Genomic DNA, 19,549 nt, shown 5'->3' on the forward strand with positions numbered 1-19,549 from the left:
TACTATTTTGCCAACTAACATGTTTTCCAATGGTACCGGCCAGCTGCTTGAACGTAATAACATATTTGAAAAGTTCATAGCAGTGGACTACAAACATCGTTAATTACTTACTCACAGACCGTCATACACTGCGCTAAGACGATGGTACCGTACGTTCCACGCCCTCTTTCTTCCTCGACACTGCTGGTGTTCGATGATTGATTGTTTCTGCCTGCGACTGCGCATCACGGACTTCACAAACCCGGAAGTGATGAATCTCGTGTTGTCATGTAGAAGGCGGCGGCAACAGCAGCGTGGTGAGAAAGATGGAAGTTGCAGAAAGTGCAAATTCACTGCCCGAATGTTGTGAAGGTGCGATTTCTATGCATAACTTCTCGGAAAAGATTTTGGAACAGGTCATCCATTTCCATGTGATGAAAATGAGAGAGTGTTTTTTCCTTTGGGTCGGGACTACGCCGGTGCTGGATAATTTGGCTGTAGCAATGTGCAGCAGATTCGTGAGTATTGCGTTCGTTATTTTCACAAAAGATCATATTACCTTCTAATTGGATGTTCTGGATGCTGGCAGCAACTATTTCTAAAACGGTTTTGTTCACTTTCGCAAGGCATTCCCATCTAATTGAATTTTCTTTTTTGTGCGTGCTAAAATAATTATTGTCGAGTATCACTTAAAGCACCTCGTATTAAAAGTCCAACAATCTGCTGAACATAACAGAATTGTGTGAGAATGACAAAGAGAATGGATCACAACTCAGGCAATGCCGGTTTAATAATGCAGCAAAACTTTTCTTTCATCTATTGTATTGGAGAACAAAAGGTTTTTTTCCTCCCTTGTATTCATAGACTTCTCCTGTTACCCCCCAGATCCCCTGTGGTAGGCTGATTGTTGGATCAGAGTGACTCGGTGTACAGTGGGGGAAATAGGTATTTGATACCCTGCTGAATTTGTAAGTTTGTTCACTTAGGAAGAAATTTTTATGGTAGTTTCATTTTAAAGGAGAGAGACAGAATATCGACCAAAAATCCAGAAAAAAACACATTACATAAAAATTATAAATTGATTTGCATGTTATTGAGTGAAATAAGTATTTGATCCCCTACAACCGAGCCAGAATTATGGCTTCTACAGATTGGCTGTGTGCCCATGTGGCACACAGATTACAATCAATTACAGATATTCCTGATCTCAGCTCGCACATCGGTCCAAAGAATCAATTTCTTCCATTCCAACCTTTTCACCACCATGGGCAAGAGCAAAGAGCTGTCAAAGGATGTCAGGGACAACATTGTAGACCTGCACAAGGCTGGAGTGGGCTACAAGACCATCAGCAAGAAGCTTGGTGAGAAGGTGACAACTGTTGGTGCGATTATTTGGAAATGGAAGAAATAAAAAATGATAATCATCCTTGGTCTGGAAGCCCATCTTAAGTTTGCCAGTGAACATCTGGGCCTGTACATGTGTCTTCTTGAGCAGGGGGACTTTGCAAGATTTCAATCCATTACGGTGTAGTCATTGCAAATGGTGTTCTTAGTGACTCTGGTCCCAACTGCCTTCAGATCATTAAGAAGCTTCTCCTGTGCATTTTTGTTCTGATCCCTCACCTTTATCATGATCATCCTCAGCCCATGAGGAAACATCTTTCATGGAGCCCTAGACCAAGGGTGATTGATGGTCATTTTATATTTCTTCCATTTCCAAATAATCACACCAACAGTTGTCACCTTCTCACCAAGCTTCTTGCTGATGGAATCGTAGCCCACTCCAGCCTTGTGCAGATCTACAGTCTTGTCCCTGATGCCCTTTGACAGCTCTTTTGTCTTGCCCATGGTGGTGAAGAGGTTGGAATGGAAGAAACTGATTCTGTGGAGAGTAGTACTGTACTTTATACACATAACGAGTTGAGATGGGTAGTATCTGTAATTGAGTGATTGATGTGGCACACAGCCAATCTGTAGGAGCCAGAATTCTGGCTGGGTTGTAGGGGATCAAATACTTACTTCTCTCAATGACATGCAAATCAGTTTATAACTTTTATGTAATGTGTTGTTTTTTTTTTCTGGATTTTTGGTTGATATTCTGTCTCTCTCTATATAAAAGAAAATCCTGGAATGGAAAGCAAATGCAAGTGATACGTGATAATCTCAAAAGACATTTTAAAGACCCGCGAGACCAAGGAGACTTGCCACGGTGCTTCTCGTGGGGACTGTAAACATGAGACTTGGTGCCAAGAGATTGTCCCAGGGCCATAGCAAAAAGAACAGTGGCTGTACAGGCTTTAAAAAGATCAAAGGGCAGCTCGACAGCAGCTACCTCAACCGAACGCGAGCAGCGTTATACATCCTGCAGGAAAGAATTCAAACACGCCCGGGGCCAGAAATAAAAGACAGGTATTGCTTTTACAACGTCACGTGAGACCAGGCAGTGAGCCATCATTTAAAACAAGTCCACGGACCTCTAAGCTAGCAGTTGTTGGATTGCTTTTGGCAGGCAAGCATCATGTGCTCCGAGCTCTTAAAACAACGACAGGCAGAAGAGGCAGCTAGCAAGCATCAAAAAGACAGCAAATGATCCAAAGGCATATCCTTAGCGTACGTTCAGCCGCAACACCCTTCACAACACGAGCAGTATTATACGTCTGGGAAGAAAGAGATGTAACCACGCGCGGGGCAGGAAATAAAGAAACAAGTATTGTTTTTACAAAAGTTTTTAAAGTAAAAGTGAAAATAATGCATATGTAACAATTCACAAGAAAATAACAATCTCTTTAAATTGTAGATTGCCTGCCTAAGGTAAAGTCATCCCTGATGAATGGGGACGTGGGAATGAGGGGTCCTTTCATCAGATTAGCGCTTTTTCAGATGTGGAATGGCAAAATGGGGGAGGCAGCTTGATGAATGAGGTCTCCAGGACTTTAAACAAATCCAAATCATATTATGTGATATCATCTAATGTGAAATTCTACTCCGTACTTCAAGAATTTTTATTTTTATACTGTATTCAAGATTTATTCTGTTCTATGTATTGTATTGTATTGACCCCCTTCTTTTTGACACCCACTGCACGCCCAACCTACCTGGAAAGGGGTGTCTCTTTGAACTGCCTTTCCCTAGGTTTCTTCCATTTTTTCCTTACAAGGGTTTTTTTTTTTTGGGAATTTTTTCTGGTCTTCTTAGAGGGTCAAGGCTGGGGGGCTGTCAAGAGGCAGGGCCTGTTAAAGCCCATTGCGGCACTTCTTGTGTGATTTTGGGCTATACAAAAAATAAATTGTATTGTATATCTGGTAAACCAAACACAGGGGTTGGCGAGCAGGGGGCGGAGCCCCCTAGTCTCTATTAAAATGAAACTACCATAAAAATTAGAGACTGTTCATTTCTTTGTAAGTGAGCAAACTTATAAATTCAGCAGGGGATCAAATACTTATTTCCCCCACTGTATGTACAGTGTGTGTGTGTATGTGTGTGATAGACTAGCAACCTGTCCAGAGATGTTTCCACCTTTGAGCCTGCAATCAAATGAAAAACAAGATCCGAAAATTAACAGAATGGATGTACTTAAGTCAATGCCACGATTTTTTTTTCAGAAGTTGTCATAAATGATCTTGTCTTGATTGCTATTACTTTTTGATCATAAGCCTGTCATAAACTACCTTATAAAATAGCGTAATTTAAACGGCAGTATATTGCAGGCCTTTGAACAGCAAGTAAATGCATGGCAAATTTTCTCATTTTTTTCAAAGTAGTGCTACAAACTATATGTAAAATGGTGCACTATTCTAAATATGCACTTTACTTTGATCCTCCAATTTTCCAGCATGTGTGGATGGTGAAATATAAACATTAGTTTGGTGTACAAAGTGATAATGTCATGGTCTGTTCATAATTTGACACCATTATAGAGGCTGTACATTTTAAAATAGAACACTCTTCAACAAGCATTCAGATAATTAAGCTTTGTATAGTTTAGAATCCTTCAAAACTTGTTGTTATAGACCTTTCATACCAATAATTTTTCAATATTTTTAAATCTTATCCAAATGTTTTCTTGTAGGATTCCGTTCCTTTATCTACTTTAGTCCTTGGGGATACATCTGACACCACATCAAATTGTCTCGCCCAGCGATTAGGTATGTTTAACTTTTATATTTACTTAATGTATCCAACAGACTGTTGATGTGGAGTAAACACGAGAGGATCAGCAGATAAACTCTTACATTGTTTATTAAGTACATGTAGAAAGCATACGTCACCAAAAGGCAGAATGTATGCTCTTAGAAGGCAGTTAAAGAATGCACTGGGCTTGATTTTGTTTTCACTTCTGTTTACAGCGATTGGTTCGTAGCGTGCATTGATGCAATGTTACTTTTCTTGGTGGTTTGTTAAATTACAAATTTTTTCAAATGTTCATTTTTTCCCCTGTGCTTAAAACTCATTTAAAAAAAAAAAAAAAGTGTTTTTAGCCAGCGGTTGGTAGCGCTATAGCGCGAACTATTGCAGTGTTAGTTTTCTCTGTTGTTCAAGGTTTTCTCAGTGTTATTCAATGTTTTTACATTTAGTTTACTATTACACTGTGCATTCTATGGTTTAATTAACTATATTTGTGCTTAAAAACTTAAAAATATATATATATATATATATTTACATACAGTTCGTATGGTCTGGAACGGATTAATTGTATTTACATACAATCCTATGGGGGAAATTGCTTCGGTTCACGACCAAATCGGTTTACGACCAGAGTTTTGGAACGAATTATGGTTGTGAACCGAGGTTCCACTGTAATCAGTTTTGAAATTCAAACCCAGGAGTGTTTATCTGTGAGAGCACAGTACTAACCACTGTATCATTGTGACAGATTTATTTTACAGTTTATCTATTACAGTCTGTTTTTTGTTAAACACAAAATTTAGGTAATATAATGTTAGGCTGCCATATACTATGGAACATGATAGAGGCAGAGGCTTGGCCTGTCTACTGTTAGATATGCCTCTTGGAGTAAGGCAGTCTTTTTTGAGTGGAAAAAAAACACCTCATGTGGAGCAATGGCTATATTAAAGGAACGGTTATTTTATTTTAATTTCACTGCCCATTATCATTGTGTAAAGACTGTAAGAAATGATCTGTATTTAAACATAACCTTCTTCCTATTTCTTTTGGCACCATGGCCTCATAGGATTTGACCACAGGAATCTGGGACTATGTGTGGTCATCGTCAGTATGGGGGTTTGCATGTCCATAGGTTCTCTCTTTGTAGTATGGATTAACCCTCATCTCAAAGGCTTGCTTGTTAGGTTAATTGGCAACTCCCGTTGGACCACTGAGTGTGACTTGAGAGAGACTGATACTTTTGAAAGGCTTGCCATCTGCCATGCACTCAATGAATCGGTTCCCCCCTCCCCTAAACATTTTGACCTAGATTAAGTGAATTTAAAGATGGACAATTTAACTGAAGCTACTGTATCTGTGTACCAAGCATACCCATTCTAGCAAGACAAAAAACACAGATACCTCTCAAAGATTTCAATTCAGTATTAGTCAAAAAAATTAACATGACCCATTATTACAAACACCATTAAAAGATGAAATTTATTTGTTTAACAAATATTAACAGAAATTCTCAGGAATGAATAAGTCATTGTCACACTGGCATTTCTGATTTGTGTTTTAGTGATCTTGTATACTTTTAAACCATAATGTTAGTTCTGATGTTGTGTTTAGAGGAAATGCCTCTATTACAGTAATTTCTTTCCTTTGTAGTTTTCTTATATTGTTAATTATGCTTGCCTTCTTGGTTATTTTAGATAAAGCAAGAGCAGTGCAGGCGTTATTTAATTAAAAATGGGCACACATCCAAGAGTCATAGTTTCTTCTGAAGTTTGGTTGGTTATAGAGAAGGTCCAAGAACACAAGAAGTTAAATTCATTATACAGACTGAACATTTATTCTCAGTCTACAGAATTTTTCTTAATGTGTATTTTAAAAAGCAAACTATTATGGTGTGGTAACTTTATTAATGACATGTCATAAACTGGGTTTGCTAGATTGTCCCTTCAGCCACTCACAACAATAATCCTTCACTGTATTTTTATTGGAATTGTGGATGTGATTTGTGCTATTAGAATTGCTGTATTAAAGTTATTCCACAGCACTCTTCACAGGTTATATGTTTTAATGACTCTCTCATAACACTTTTTTTATATTTATTCAGTGTGTATGTGAATAAAAATGGATGTGCCTTTATTATCGTCCACCTTTATTATTGTCCCAAGGGCCTATCAGTTGCCAAATTTGTGGCTTTACATTTAAGGAAATCCTGCATTGTTTTTGCTGAACAGAGAGCAGCATTACTGTTGCAGCTAGTATATTTATTGTTCCAATAGTGAGGGATAAGCAGTTGTGTATTTTCTTTTCTTTGTTTATTCCTTCTTGTATTTTAGTTAATAAGATCCACTTCCTCACCTGGCGGAGTGGTGGCTCTGAGGCTAAGGAGCTGCGCTGGTATCCCGAAGGTTGCCGGTTCGAATCCCCGTCACTGCTCTGCTGGGCCCTTGAGCAAGGCCCTTAACCTGTAATTGCTCCAGGGGCGCTGTACAATGGCTGACCCTGCGCTCTGACCCCAAGGGGTATGCGAAAACTACCAAATTCCTAATACAAGAAATTGTATAAGGCGAAATAAAGAACAAGAGTTCAAGCAAAGGTGAGAGGACGCTGGCGTTGATTGTTCGCCGCTTCTCCCTCTGACTCTGAGTTTGAGTTTAATGTTTTTACTATTATTTATATTTTACTAATATTATTAATTTACTATTTTTCTATTAGTTTTCATTAGAAAGTTTTGTACTTTTTCTGAAAGCTTTCTTGTACTGTTTTATCGTCTGCCGTGGATTTTACGGATTTTATCAAGTGTTTATCAAGGTTTTGTTGCCTACTCACTTGCTGTCTGGATATACTGTTCTACCGTTTGCTGTGGACTTTATGGATTTTATTAAGTTATGTTAAGTTAAGCTTTTTGTTGTCTACTCACCTGTTGCCCGGATATACTGCTTTAGATTTTACGGCGCTGTCTGGATAGCATTCCTCCCTACCTCTTCAGTCTGAATGGCGTTCAGTTATTCCAACTCACAACTCCGCCAGTCTCTCCAATTACTATCAACACTGGAAGTATCGTGAGATCTCTGCACTCTAGCATGGGATACACCCGAGCCACTGACAGAAATATCGCATGGTCTTCACACCCCCAGCTGGATTTATTATGTGCAGTGGATTCTAAGCTGCGTGGAGTGGATTTTAATGTTTTGCGTCCTGTACAGAGATTTATTTCACAGTCATTGGTTAAATTTGAAATATTTAATTCTCAATCTATCAGCAATAAATCCACACTGATTGAAGAACACATCAGGGAGAAAGGACTTGACTTCATGTGTCTGACAGAAACCTGGCACCAGTCAGAGGTTTACTCTGCCTTAAATGAAGCCTGTCCACTTGGCTACAGTTACTTGGAGGCAGCTCGCAGCACTGGGCGTGGTGGTGGACTAGCTATTATCCATCGTCAGGACCTGGGGTTGTCCCCTATCTCGATACCTGCAATATCTTCTTGCGAGTGCCTTGCATTTAAATGTAAGCCCCCGTTTCCCATGACTGTTCTCCTTATCTATCGACCTCCAAAACCCAACTCTGCCTTTATTCCGGAAATGACTGATCTTCTCACAACACTCTGTGCTACTTCTGCCAACATCATAATCTTAGGAGATATAAATATTCATGTTGACAATCCCACAGGTTATCTCACTGTTGAGTTCCTTGAGCTGCTAGATTCACTCAACCTACAACAACATGTTGATGTTCCCACACATTCTAGGGGTCACACTCTTGACTTAGTCATTTCAAACTGTGCCTCAATCAGAAATCAACAGGTATATGATCTTGGTATTTCAGACCACAAAGTAGTGTCAATGGAGCTGCCCTTTTTCTCCCCCCGTATCAAACCAAAACGACAGATCTGTTTCAGAAATCTGAAGAATATCAATGTGGATGCCTTGGCCTTGGACCTTACATTTCTCTGCTCTGACTTTATCAGCTCCCTCTCTGTTGCTGACCTCATGGATTTTTACAACCAGTCCCTGAGCAGTCTCCTGGACTTCCACGCCCCTTTAACATCCAGGTCCGTCTCATTCTCGTGCTCAGCACCTTGGTATACCTGCGAGCTGCGAAAAATGAAGGTGGCTGGGCGTGTCCTTGAGCGGTGGCTCAAGGCCTCTGGGCTGACTGTTCATAAACAGGCTTACAGGGAACGCATGAGGACGTATGCAGAAGCCCTGAAGGTTGCACGGTCCAAGTTTTATTCCATTATCATCAGAAATGGCTCCAGGAACCCTAAAAAACTTTTTTCTACTATAAATCATCTTCTCAAACCTCCTTTACCAGTCCATTCTGAGACCACCGATGAGAGGTGCAACATGTATATCAACTTTTTTAAACAAAAAGTTGATAATATCTGTTTACACCTCTCTACCAAGGATATCTTGCCCTTCCCAACTGTTGACTCATTGTCTGAGACTGTCCAGCCTCTTTGCTCTTTCTCTGTTGCCACACGGGAAGAGGTGGAGGATGTCATCAGGAAAATGAAACCGTCTACTAGTTCTCTGGACCCTTTTCCCTCACACTTGTTGAGGGCCAACATTTCTGCCGTCTCTCCACTTATCACCAGGATCATAAATCAGTCCCTCCTGGCTGGGCATATTCCTTCTGCACTAAAAACTGCTGTCATCAGACCTCTACTGAAAAAATCCACCTTGGATCCTGAAGTTCTCTCTAACTATAGGTCCATCTCCAATCTTCCATTTCTCTCTAAAGTTCTGGAAAAATAGTTGCAGCACAACTTCATGATCATCTCAAACTGAATAACCTATTTGAAAAGTTTCAGTCTGGTTTTCGCCCTGGCCATAGCACCGAAACAGCCCTGGTCAGGGTCACCAATGATCTTCTGATGACGGCAGATACTGGTTCTCCTTCACTACTTATCCTCCTTGACCTGACAGCTGCTTTTGACACAATAGACCATAACATCCTTCTTCACCGCCTGTAATACACTATTGGACTCTCAGGAAATGTTATAAATTGGTTTACATCATACCTGACTGGCAGAACTGAGCATGTCGCCCTTGGCAGCGCAAAGTTCTACACCCACAACGTCACCTGTGGTGTTCCACAGGGCTCTGTGCTGGGCCCTATCCTTTTTACCATCTACATGCTCCCCCTTGGAATTGTCATTGGCAGACATGGTTTATCTTTCCATTGCTATGCCGATGACACTCAACTTTACCTCAGGACTACTCCCACCTCCTCTACTGCTCCTCTGCCAACATCTACATTGACTACCTGCCTGGAGGAGAGAGAGGCATGGATGAGGCTCAATTTTCTTCAGTTGAATAGATCCAAAACAGAAGCCATCTTAGTTGGTACATCACATCATCTCCGCTCTTCTACCATCACCAGTATTACTTTCTCTGGCCAAAATATTCCTCTTTCCACATCTGTTACAAATTTGGGTGTTGGAATGTGAATTTCCCATTGGGATTAATAAAGTATCTATCTATCTATCTATCTATCTATCTATCTATCTATCTATCTATCTATCTATCTATCTATCTATCTATCTATCTATCTATCTATCTATCTATCTATCTATCTATCTATCTATCTATCTATCTATCTATCTATCTATCTATCTATCTATCTATCTATCTATCTATCTATCTATCTATCTATCTATCTATCTATCTATCTATCTATCTATCTATCAACTTACATTTGACACCCACATCAAATATCTCTGTAAGTCATCTTTTTACCATCTCAACAGCATTGCCAAACTCCGCCCATTACTCACACCCTGGCAGAGGCAGAGAAGCTCGTCCATGCCTTTGTCTCTTCCAGACTGGATTACTGTAATGCGCTCCTCGTTGGGATTCCTGGCAAGAGTATCCAGAGACTCCAGTATATTCAGAACAGCGCTGCTAGGATCCTGATGAGGGTGCGAAAGTATGATCACATCACCCCAATCCTGAAAACCCTTTTATATATATATATATAAAAGACAGCAACACTTATAACAATGACAACACAATTAAATTGACAATCATGTTACGTTATTTTTAAAATGTTTGCTTTTTTTTTCATAACCTCTTTAACACACTACTTCTCCGCTGCGAAGCGCGGGTATTTTGCTAGTTATGCAATAAATGCTAAGCTGAAATGTACAGTTTGGAAAGATTTTAGTTGCAGAACAGCTTAAATCATATTTATTTATACTGCATTTTAAGTTGTGTTTTAAAAATCAAATGCGTCTCTCCAATTTTTGTTTTGCTGCTTTCCTCACTTTCTTATATTTAGACAAAGTTGTTATAAGCCATTTTACAATTAAGCTCAATTATTTCTTTGTCTTACATTTATCCCATATAATAAATAATGCTGCGTATTGCAGTTCAGAAGAAGAACTACAGTAATCCCTCGCTATATCGCGCTTCGCCTTTCGCGGCTTCACTCCATCACGGATTTTATATGTAAGCATATTTAAATATATCGCGGATTTTTCGCTGCTTCGCGGGTTTCTGCGGACAATGGGTCTTTTAATTTCTGGTACATGCTTCCTCAGTTGGTTTGCCCAGTTGATTTCATACAAGGGACGCTATTGGCAGATGGCTGAGAAGCTACCCAGCTTACTTTTCTCTTTCTCTTGCGCTGACTTTCTCTGATCCTGACGTAGGGGGATTGAGCAGGGGGGCTGTTCGCACACCTAGACGATACGGACGCTCGTCTAAAAATGCTGAAAGATTATCTTCACGTTGCTATCTTTTGTGCAGCTGCTTCCTGAAACGACATGCTGCACGGTGCTTTGCATACTTAAAAGCTCAAAGGGCACGTATTGATTTTTTCTTGAAAAACAAACTCTGTCTCTCTCTATCTCTCTCTCTCTCTCTCTTTCTCTGCTCCTGACGGAGGGGGTGTGAGCTGCCGCCTTCAACAGCTTTGTGCCGCGGTGCTTCGCATACTTAAAAGCCAAACAGACCTATTGATTTGTTTGCTTTTCTCTATCTCTATGACATGATCTGCTCCTGACACGCACTCCTTTGAAAAGGAAGATATGTTTGCATTCTTTTAATTGTGAGACGGAACTGTGATCTCTGTCTTGTCATGGAGCACAGTTTAAACTTTTGAAAAAGAGACAAATGTTTGTTTGCAGTGTTTGAATAACGTTCCTGTCTCTCTACAAACTCCTGTGTTTCTGCGCAAATCTGTGACCCAAGCATGACAATATAAAAATAACCATATAAACATATGGTTTCTACTTCGCAGATTTTCTTATTTCGCGGGTGGCTCTGGAACGTAACCCCCGCGATGGAGGAGGGATTACTGAATGTTTAAAATCTTAGATAGCTGAAAATATATTTTTATTAGTAGAGTTCTTTATGGATAACAAGATTTATGAATATGTAGGCTGTTTTTTTTTAAAATATACTTTTACTTGCATGTTTCATAATTCATACATAATTACACAAACGTAAAGAAATCGCTTAAAACTAAATAATAAAATGTATCGCAGTTAGTGAGGGACCATTTTGATTTTTCATAAAATGTTATTAAGTAGTATCTTTTACCTGATTTCAATTTTAAATTAACACTATAGATAACACAGAGTATTTAAACTAATCTGATGTAATCAGCTCCAATTAAGCTTGTCTGAGTAAATGTACTCCCTAGGAGTCTGACTTCTACCCTGGATAATAAGCAACACTGCTTTTCTTACTGTATGGCATGATTCCTGACTTTGTACATTTAAGCAAAACATTAATGGGTTCAATTATTTTTCCTGACCACCTATCTATCTATCTATCTTTACAGAAAGCCTCCAGCCCGCTTTGGATGGGCCATCATAAAGTGCCTTCATTCTTGCATACTCGCTCACTATGCTGCAGTTTAAAGTTGCAAGTAATCTAAACTGTATGCATTTGAAATGTTTTCAGAAATCAGAATATTTGGAGAAACCCCAACCAAATATGGGGTGAATGTGCAAAATCCGCAGACACCGGGCCAAGGCCTTGATTTGTACCAATCTATGTTACATCAGTCTTGTTATAAACAAAACAAAAAATGACTATTGGGGGAGGGCATAGTGGGTATCGCTGCTGTGTTGCGTTTCCAGTGCTTTGGTGGTTTTTCCTGCTCTGGTGCTGAATTGACCCTGCACTATTGAGTTTCCAGTGACAGACTCGTGCCCCATCCAGAACTGGTTCCTGCTTAGTGAACAGCTGTCGGGATAATCTCCAACCCAGCCCTGTCTGGGACTCTGAATTATATGAATTGGGTCTGCAAATGTTAAGTTATTACTGGAGAAGCCACTATTAAAGCCTCAGATTCCTTTAGTAATTTACATTTACTTTATAACCTGCTACGTTCTATTTCCCAGACTGCTAAAGTTTATCTATTTTCGTAATCACCATGGTCATGTTATCACAAAATCCTGTTTTTTTTAATTTTTTTTATATGTGCCATAATGGACTAAACCTATTATTCTGTGATGTAAATTCCAAAAAATATGCTTTTACATATATATTTTTTTATTTTGTATTGCAGCCAAGAAGACTGGCAAACAAGTTTTTGTCAGCTACAACATACCAAGGATTGAATCAAACCTCACATTGCTGATTGAAAACAGAATTAAAAAAGAAATGGAACTTCTACCCGATAAATTCTGATGTATTATGAACTCCTTTATTTTTTAAAATATTTTATACAAATAAAATTATCGTAAGCTAATTTATTTCATTTATAAATCAATACAATCTGATATCTTGCTTTTTGCTTTGTTCAGGCAGGGAGCAGCATGTGTAAAACTTTCAATATTTGCTCAAAATGGTAAGTGCAGCACAGAATGTGCCATATTGTATGACACTCTATCTACAGGTAAGCTGATAAATCTAAAGCTCCACGTCTATAGCACATCTTACCATGCAGTTCCATTTTCTTGTTTTTGACTGTAGGTCTGTCTTTTGGTGCTTCCTGTAATTTAATTTTAAATGTCTAGATGGTTGCCCTTTTTAGCATCATTAAATCAAAGGCTCTTTAATTGATACGTATGTATATTCTTTGAAATCAAAACTTTGTTGTTTTAATAACTGCTTTATAAACTTAGAAGCATACAGAATCATGTGTCATTACTAGAATTAATTTTACTTTCCGAAGATTTGTTTGAATTCTGTTCTTGATGGGGTGAAGTAAACAGAGTGAACTTGGTTGATCTTCATTAAAAAAAAAAAAAACAAACCTGTGCCCTCACAAAAAGTCAAAACGCCACACCTTAGTTGTGGGACGTAGTAACAGGGCAATAGCAGACTGCATGCCAAGGTGAGGTACAGTGGGAGTTCAGCATACCCCTAGACTGCTATGGGAAAGATAAAGAAGAAAAAAATGTGATTGGACCGCCACTATCCAACCAGTTTCTAACTCACTTATGACGTTTAGGGTTGCAGAGAGCCAGTGGGAGCCACAGGCACCCACAAAGCAGTCGTACAGCACCAGTCAACCTAATACACACCTCTGTGGGTCATTGAGTATTGCTTCTGTACAAAATAACCTATACACCAGATATATTAAGTTATTTCTGCTTAGTACACTATGACTTTACATATAAATAAAAGCTTATTTAATAAAGGATACTTTGTGACCTGTGTCCTGAAAATAAAATATAATGCAAAAAGACCAAATTTGTGGCCAACCTTTACTTCAATTTAAAATTGAACCTTAACACTATTGAAAAGGAAAGTTTTATTCCATGTGTTGCATTAGTACCCATCAGTTAGTAATATTAGGATGGAAATGATGTTTGCTTTCTGTTAAAACCCATCATTCTGTTAATTTCAGTTACATGCATAATTTTTGCACAAACCACACAGCTATTGTTTGATTTTAGTTCCTAAGAATAAGGTAAATAAGTTGAAAATAAATGAGATAAATTGGTACAATTTTTCTTAAAAGATTTTTTTGCAGTTTCGCAACCACTGTTTAAATATAGTATGTGCCCACAGCATTCTTTATTACCTTTCCTCAACAGTGTTATTTTCCTTCTAGCCATCTTTGGAAGTTGTCTTTCTGTAACTTAGTATTATTTGAACTTTGCAGATCAACAGGTCCTATGGCTCCGTTTATTGGGAAGAGGTGGTCTGTTCTGCGTGTGGTTGTGGGCAGGTTGATTTGTGGACTGCTTCTGTTCCCAGTTGTAATTTCTAATGTATCCCCTTGTTCCTGTCACTGCTCTGGGCTCACTGTGTCTATTCCATTAGTCTTTATGGGCATCAAGAGCTTTTAATCTTTTAGGGACTTTTCACAGAGCAGTTTTTGGAAAGTTGGGAGGGTGGTCACTACTTACCTTGATTGTTAATAACTGACTTAAATCTACCTTCATGGCTCTTGTTTTGATCATGTTAAAGTTATTTTTTGGGGAGAACTGTAGTGCAGATGTTAGTGCTACTGGTCAGATCAGTCTCTGTGTGGTGTATGGGTTTTCTTCGCTAAAACACAACATAAGGTTGATTAGTAGTTTTAAATTGGAGAGGTAAGGTGTCAGACTCAGCTCTTGCATGGCCACTGTGGTTGCAAGTTTTTGCTCCAGCAAATTTTCCATTAGTAAAAAATCTACTGATGCTTATGGAACATACTGTGTTGCCTTGATTTTAACCGATCTACATTTTGTTTAATTTTTTGGTAACACTTTACGCACTGCAAACATGCATCTGTTGCGCATTTATGCAACACAACCTTAACAAACACTTCTTTGGGTCTTCATAGCGCTTACAAATCATCAGTAAAATGTTTATTCATCTCTGCAGTGAGACCTACCAACAAAATTTCACTGTGAAGTGGTGTGAGGAGGCTTAACTGGGACACGTTACATATTTAGTACAAGAAATCCTTCTTATTAACAAGTCCATCACGCCAATATACCACACAAATTAAGTTGTGTTTCATTAACCTCCTTGGGGTTAGTGCTGAATGTCTCCTGGGCCTGAAATGCTATGTAAAAATGGTTAACCCCAAGTATTTGCTGGGTTAAGTGGTTTTTATTAGATATTGAGCTGTAAGCATGAATAATGCTCTGGGGAGTATTCTGCTATCATCTTGTGGATGAAGCAACATACTGCAAAGAAAAAAAGTGATGACTTTCCATCAGTATTCAAGACTGGGGAGGAACCTTCCACCAAAACACACAATGGTGTCTACAGAAAGTTACAAAGGCAGTTTTTAGAACAAACCAAAGCTGAACCATTAGTTCAATCAAGCGATAGTGAAGACAATGTGAATTGGTCATAAGAAGTTGGCATGGATAGTAAAAGTAATGCATGTAGCACTGTGTGACTACATCACGCTCATAGGCTGGGGGAATTCATGGCAAAAAGGCAAAGTGATCACAGTGAACTGGAAGGAGAAGAAAGATGTTAACCCACTTAGCACTGTTTATGATGCAGCAGTTGTCAATGTACCTGTCGGGAAATGTGGAAGTCACCCAGCCTTGCACTGTGGTACAGTACACTAACACAATGGGTGTGTTGATTCTGTGGTTCAGGCACTGATGTTGTACAGAAAAAAATCAGAAAAGTGCACAGAGAAACATGGCTCTTACTGTTCGGATTGCAATGTCCAGCTGTGTGCCAGTGACTGTTTCAAAACATACTACGTTTCTGTTACACATAATAACACTTCTTTCTTGTTGAAATGCCTTTTATTATTTTTGGCTCATTTTTCCAATAGTAAACATTACGCTAAGGATGTTACCTGCTGAATAGGAGTTGGGAGTAAAAATGGCGACCCTCCAGAATTGTTTGAAACCCCAGAGCTTCCTGGTCATCTCTTGGCTTCCATTTTGTCTCTTTAATGTTTGGCTGCTTACTAAGAAAATCAGTTCTAATTAAGGTTTAAATGTCAGTAACAAAAATGTGCAGTCACTGCAGCCCTCCAGGATGGGAGTTTGACACCCCTGCCGTAATGGATCGGTGTCCTTTCTGTAGTGGCCCCCTTTGTTGTTAGGAAAACTTTGGCTTATGCAGTATAAAAATATTATAATCAAAACTGTCAACTGTTTCTTAGCAGGAACTTCCTTAATTCATCTGTGGAATAATAAAATAATTTAAGGAGAGTTAGAGAATGGTTACATTAGCATGTTTGTGTGAAAGAAAAATTTTAAAAGGTAACAAAAGAAAGTAAAGGTAGAGAAAACATTTAGGCTGTGAAAGTCTAGTCGGGACACCCGCCACCCTATCCATGATACTTTTTTCACCACCATTTTTAGAAACTACTCGATGTTTTCCCCATCTGACAGCACATTAACATGTCAAAGTCTTCTGGCTTCTTGTTGTTCCTCCTTGCCTGTGCACATTTGCTGTTCATTGTGTTTCTTCATGTTTTTGTGTCCTTAACTTCTAAACTTGTCAGGCTTCAGAGGACTCCTTCTAATTAACTGATCTCACCACACTACATGAGCCAGCTTTACTGCCATCTGTTGTAACATGTAGATAAGGAAACACCACATCGATAGCTAGATCCTGCCTGGCTGTGCTTGATGCTGCCTGGATAGGCTTTGGGCCCAAGGACCCTGAGTAAACGATGGATGACATTTCTGTACACGAGTGCAGTTTTTCTTACCCTTTTGCCCCAATCTTCTTGGTGTCTCTTTAAGACCCATTCCATGATGATTGTCATATTGGGGGGCTTGGTGGGGGTAAATTGGTTTGGGTCCCTCTTGGCGAATCGCTGCTGACAGTAAGCACTGTCGAATGATTAAACTGCCTGTGACGAATGATCGTGAGACACTTCACAAACGGTATGTGACCCTTTCCTGTTAAATACAGCAGTGATTCGTGACTCTGCTTTACCCAAAAGCCAGAAACCTGGCACAGTTTTGTGTTGCAATCCAAATTTTAAGAAACCATACACTATATCCTATTTCTTAAATATGGTAATTTTGCTTTGTGGTGTGTTAAAAAAATGTGTTACCTGCAAGTTGATCTCTTACATCTCTGCATGTAAGAATTTATAACAAGAAAAAGCCCTATGGATTGGGATACTGTTTGGGTTCTGAGATAAAAATGAAGCCAGCATACACACAGGCAGATTCACAACTTGGAAAGAGCAGAAACCGACTAGAACTGGGAAGGGCATCAGTCCATCACACTATTCCAAATGAAAGCCTTCCATTACATTAAGCACAGAGAAAAAAAGTTTAGATTCACTAAGTCCAGATGAGCATTGATAAGGCCATGAATCAAGCTTGGGAGCTGTCAGAAAGGAGTGCTACACACGGTGCTTCCCAATGTAAAATTATCATTTTGTAGCAATGCTACCACTAGAAAGACTCCATTTCCCAGCAGCCCTGAGGGGGATTCCCCTCATTGGAAGTCTGAAATGGGTTCACGGGCTGCTGGGGACAAGAAGAGCCAGAGGGAAACTTGAAAAGGGGGCTGGTGAAGCAGCAACTGTAGGTCTGTGTTACTGTGTCCAACGTAATCGCTGTGAAGTCATTTACACCCTGGATCGTTTCTCATAATGATCAATGGACTGTCTTGTGCCTGCCTGTCCTGTAAATAGTGGTGGATTAGTCGTTCGGCAGGAGTGCATGTAGGACTACCAGAATGACTGTTTAATTAATTTATCACGGAAGCTGTTTCCGGGATTGTCATCTTTACTCCATACTATTTTATCCATTTCTGCTGTTGGAAATGTGATAAGGACATTGTCGTGAGTGTTTATTGTTGGGGTTGATTGTTGTGTGTTATATTTGTATCGCCAAAGGGGAAGCGGAGGGTTATCTGATTTTTGTTGTTAATATTTGATTTTACTCTTAATATATTTGACTCATTTGTTTGATTCGTGTGTCTCTGTGTGTGTGTGTGCACGGGTCGGGCATAATAAATCACTGTCCTATCGATGGTGTGAATCTGAGTGGCACTGGACCGCTACAATTCAATACATTTAAAACCTATAATGGCAACAAGCAAAAGAGGGCCAAATACATAAAAAATGTGACTTCACAACAGAAAATCACTCAACACTACGACCTGGGAGGTTAAGTTCTAATAACACAAAAAGAGAAAGTGGTCAAGACTGTCAGGGACAAGTGCTGATCGAATGTGACAGAACAGGGTATATGCTTGGACAAAATTACTGGAACCCAAAGCCTCTTCTTGCAGAGTAGTTTGGCATCCAAGAGTGCAAATGTCCTGCATTTTGGACAGAAATGCAAGTAAGAATTTCACCGTACCCTTGACAATATTATTACTACTGTAAATGCCTTAAAATCAGACTTCAGTGCACTCTGATAGGAGGAAAGCTCTGCCTTTTACCAATTCACAAACTTAGAAAAATTCACTGTGGGCAAATATTGCAAATTTCAGGTGATTTTTGCACGTGTTACTAAAAACACAAATTCTTTAACTCATGCGAGTTTGTACAGTGAGGCGGACGGCCGGGACGCCTCTTCTATATACAGTTAGTTCCATAAATATTTGGACAGAGACAACTTTTTTCTAATTTTGGTTCTGTACATAACCACAATGAATCTGAAATGAAACAACTCAGATGCAGTTGAAGTGCAGCCTTTCAGCTTTAATTCAGTGGGGTGAACAAAACGATTGCATAAAAATGTGAGGCAACTAAAGCCTTTTTTTAACACAATCCCTTCATTTCAGGGGCTTAAAAGTAATTGGACAATTGACTCAAAGGCTATTTCATGGGCAGGTGTGGGCAAGTCCGTTGTTATGTCATTATCAATTAAGCAGATGAAAGGCCTGGAGTTGATTTGAGGTGTGGTGCTTGCATGTGGAAGATTTTGCTGGGAACAGACAACATGCGGTCAAAGGAGCTCTCAATGCAGGTGAAAGAAGCCATCCTTAAGCTGCGAAAACAGAAAAAATCCATCTGAGAAATTGCTACCATATTACGAGTGGCAAAATCTACAGTTTGGTACATCCTGAGAAAGAAAGCAAGCACTGGTGAACTCAGCAACGTAAAAAGACCTGGACGTCCATGGAAGACAACAGTGGTGGATGATCGCAGAATCATTTCCATGGTGAACAGAAACCCCTTCACAACAGCCAACCAAGTGAACAACACTCTCCAGGGGGTAGGCGTATCGATATCCAAGTCTACCATAAAGAGAAGACTGCATGAAAGTAAATACAGAGGGTGCACTGCAAGGTGCAAGCCACTCATAAGCCCCAAGAATAGAAAGGCTAGACTGGAATTTGCTAAAGAACATCTAAAAAAGCCAGTACAGTTCTGGAAAACATTCTTTGGACAGATGAAACCAAGATCAACCTCTACCAGAATGATGGCAAGAAAAAAGTATGGAGAAGTCATGGAACAGCTCATTATCCAAAGCATACCACATCATCTGTAAAACACAGTGGAGGCAGTGTGATGGCTTGGGCAAACATGGCTGCCAGTGGCAATGGGACACTAGTGTTTATTGATGATGACTAGCAAAATACCCGCGCTTCGCAGTGGA

The 19,549-nt window shown here is 39.4% G+C and overlaps 1 protein-coding gene across 1 annotated transcript; it reads left to right on the forward strand.

The window, feature by feature from the left end:
• Positions 1-243: 243 nt before the first annotated feature.
• Positions 244-12,810, forward strand: psmg4 (proteasome (prosome, macropain) assembly chaperone 4). The gene is made up of 3 exons (XM_028804012.2): positions 244-497; positions 4,049-4,124; positions 12,628-12,810. The coding sequence occupies exons 1-3, from the start codon at positions 306-308 to the stop codon at positions 12,747-12,749; spliced, it is 390 nt and encodes a 129-aa protein (XP_028659845.1). The 5' UTR covers positions 244-305; the 3' UTR covers positions 12,750-12,810.
• The last annotated feature ends 6,739 nt before the right edge of the window (positions 12,811-19,549 follow it).

The sequence above is a fragment of the Erpetoichthys calabaricus genome, chromosome 6 (genome assembly GCF_900747795.2).
Source record: "Erpetoichthys calabaricus chromosome 6, fErpCal1.3, whole genome shotgun sequence".
Classification (NCBI taxonomy): domain Eukaryota; kingdom Metazoa; phylum Chordata; class Cladistia; order Polypteriformes; family Polypteridae; genus Erpetoichthys; species Erpetoichthys calabaricus.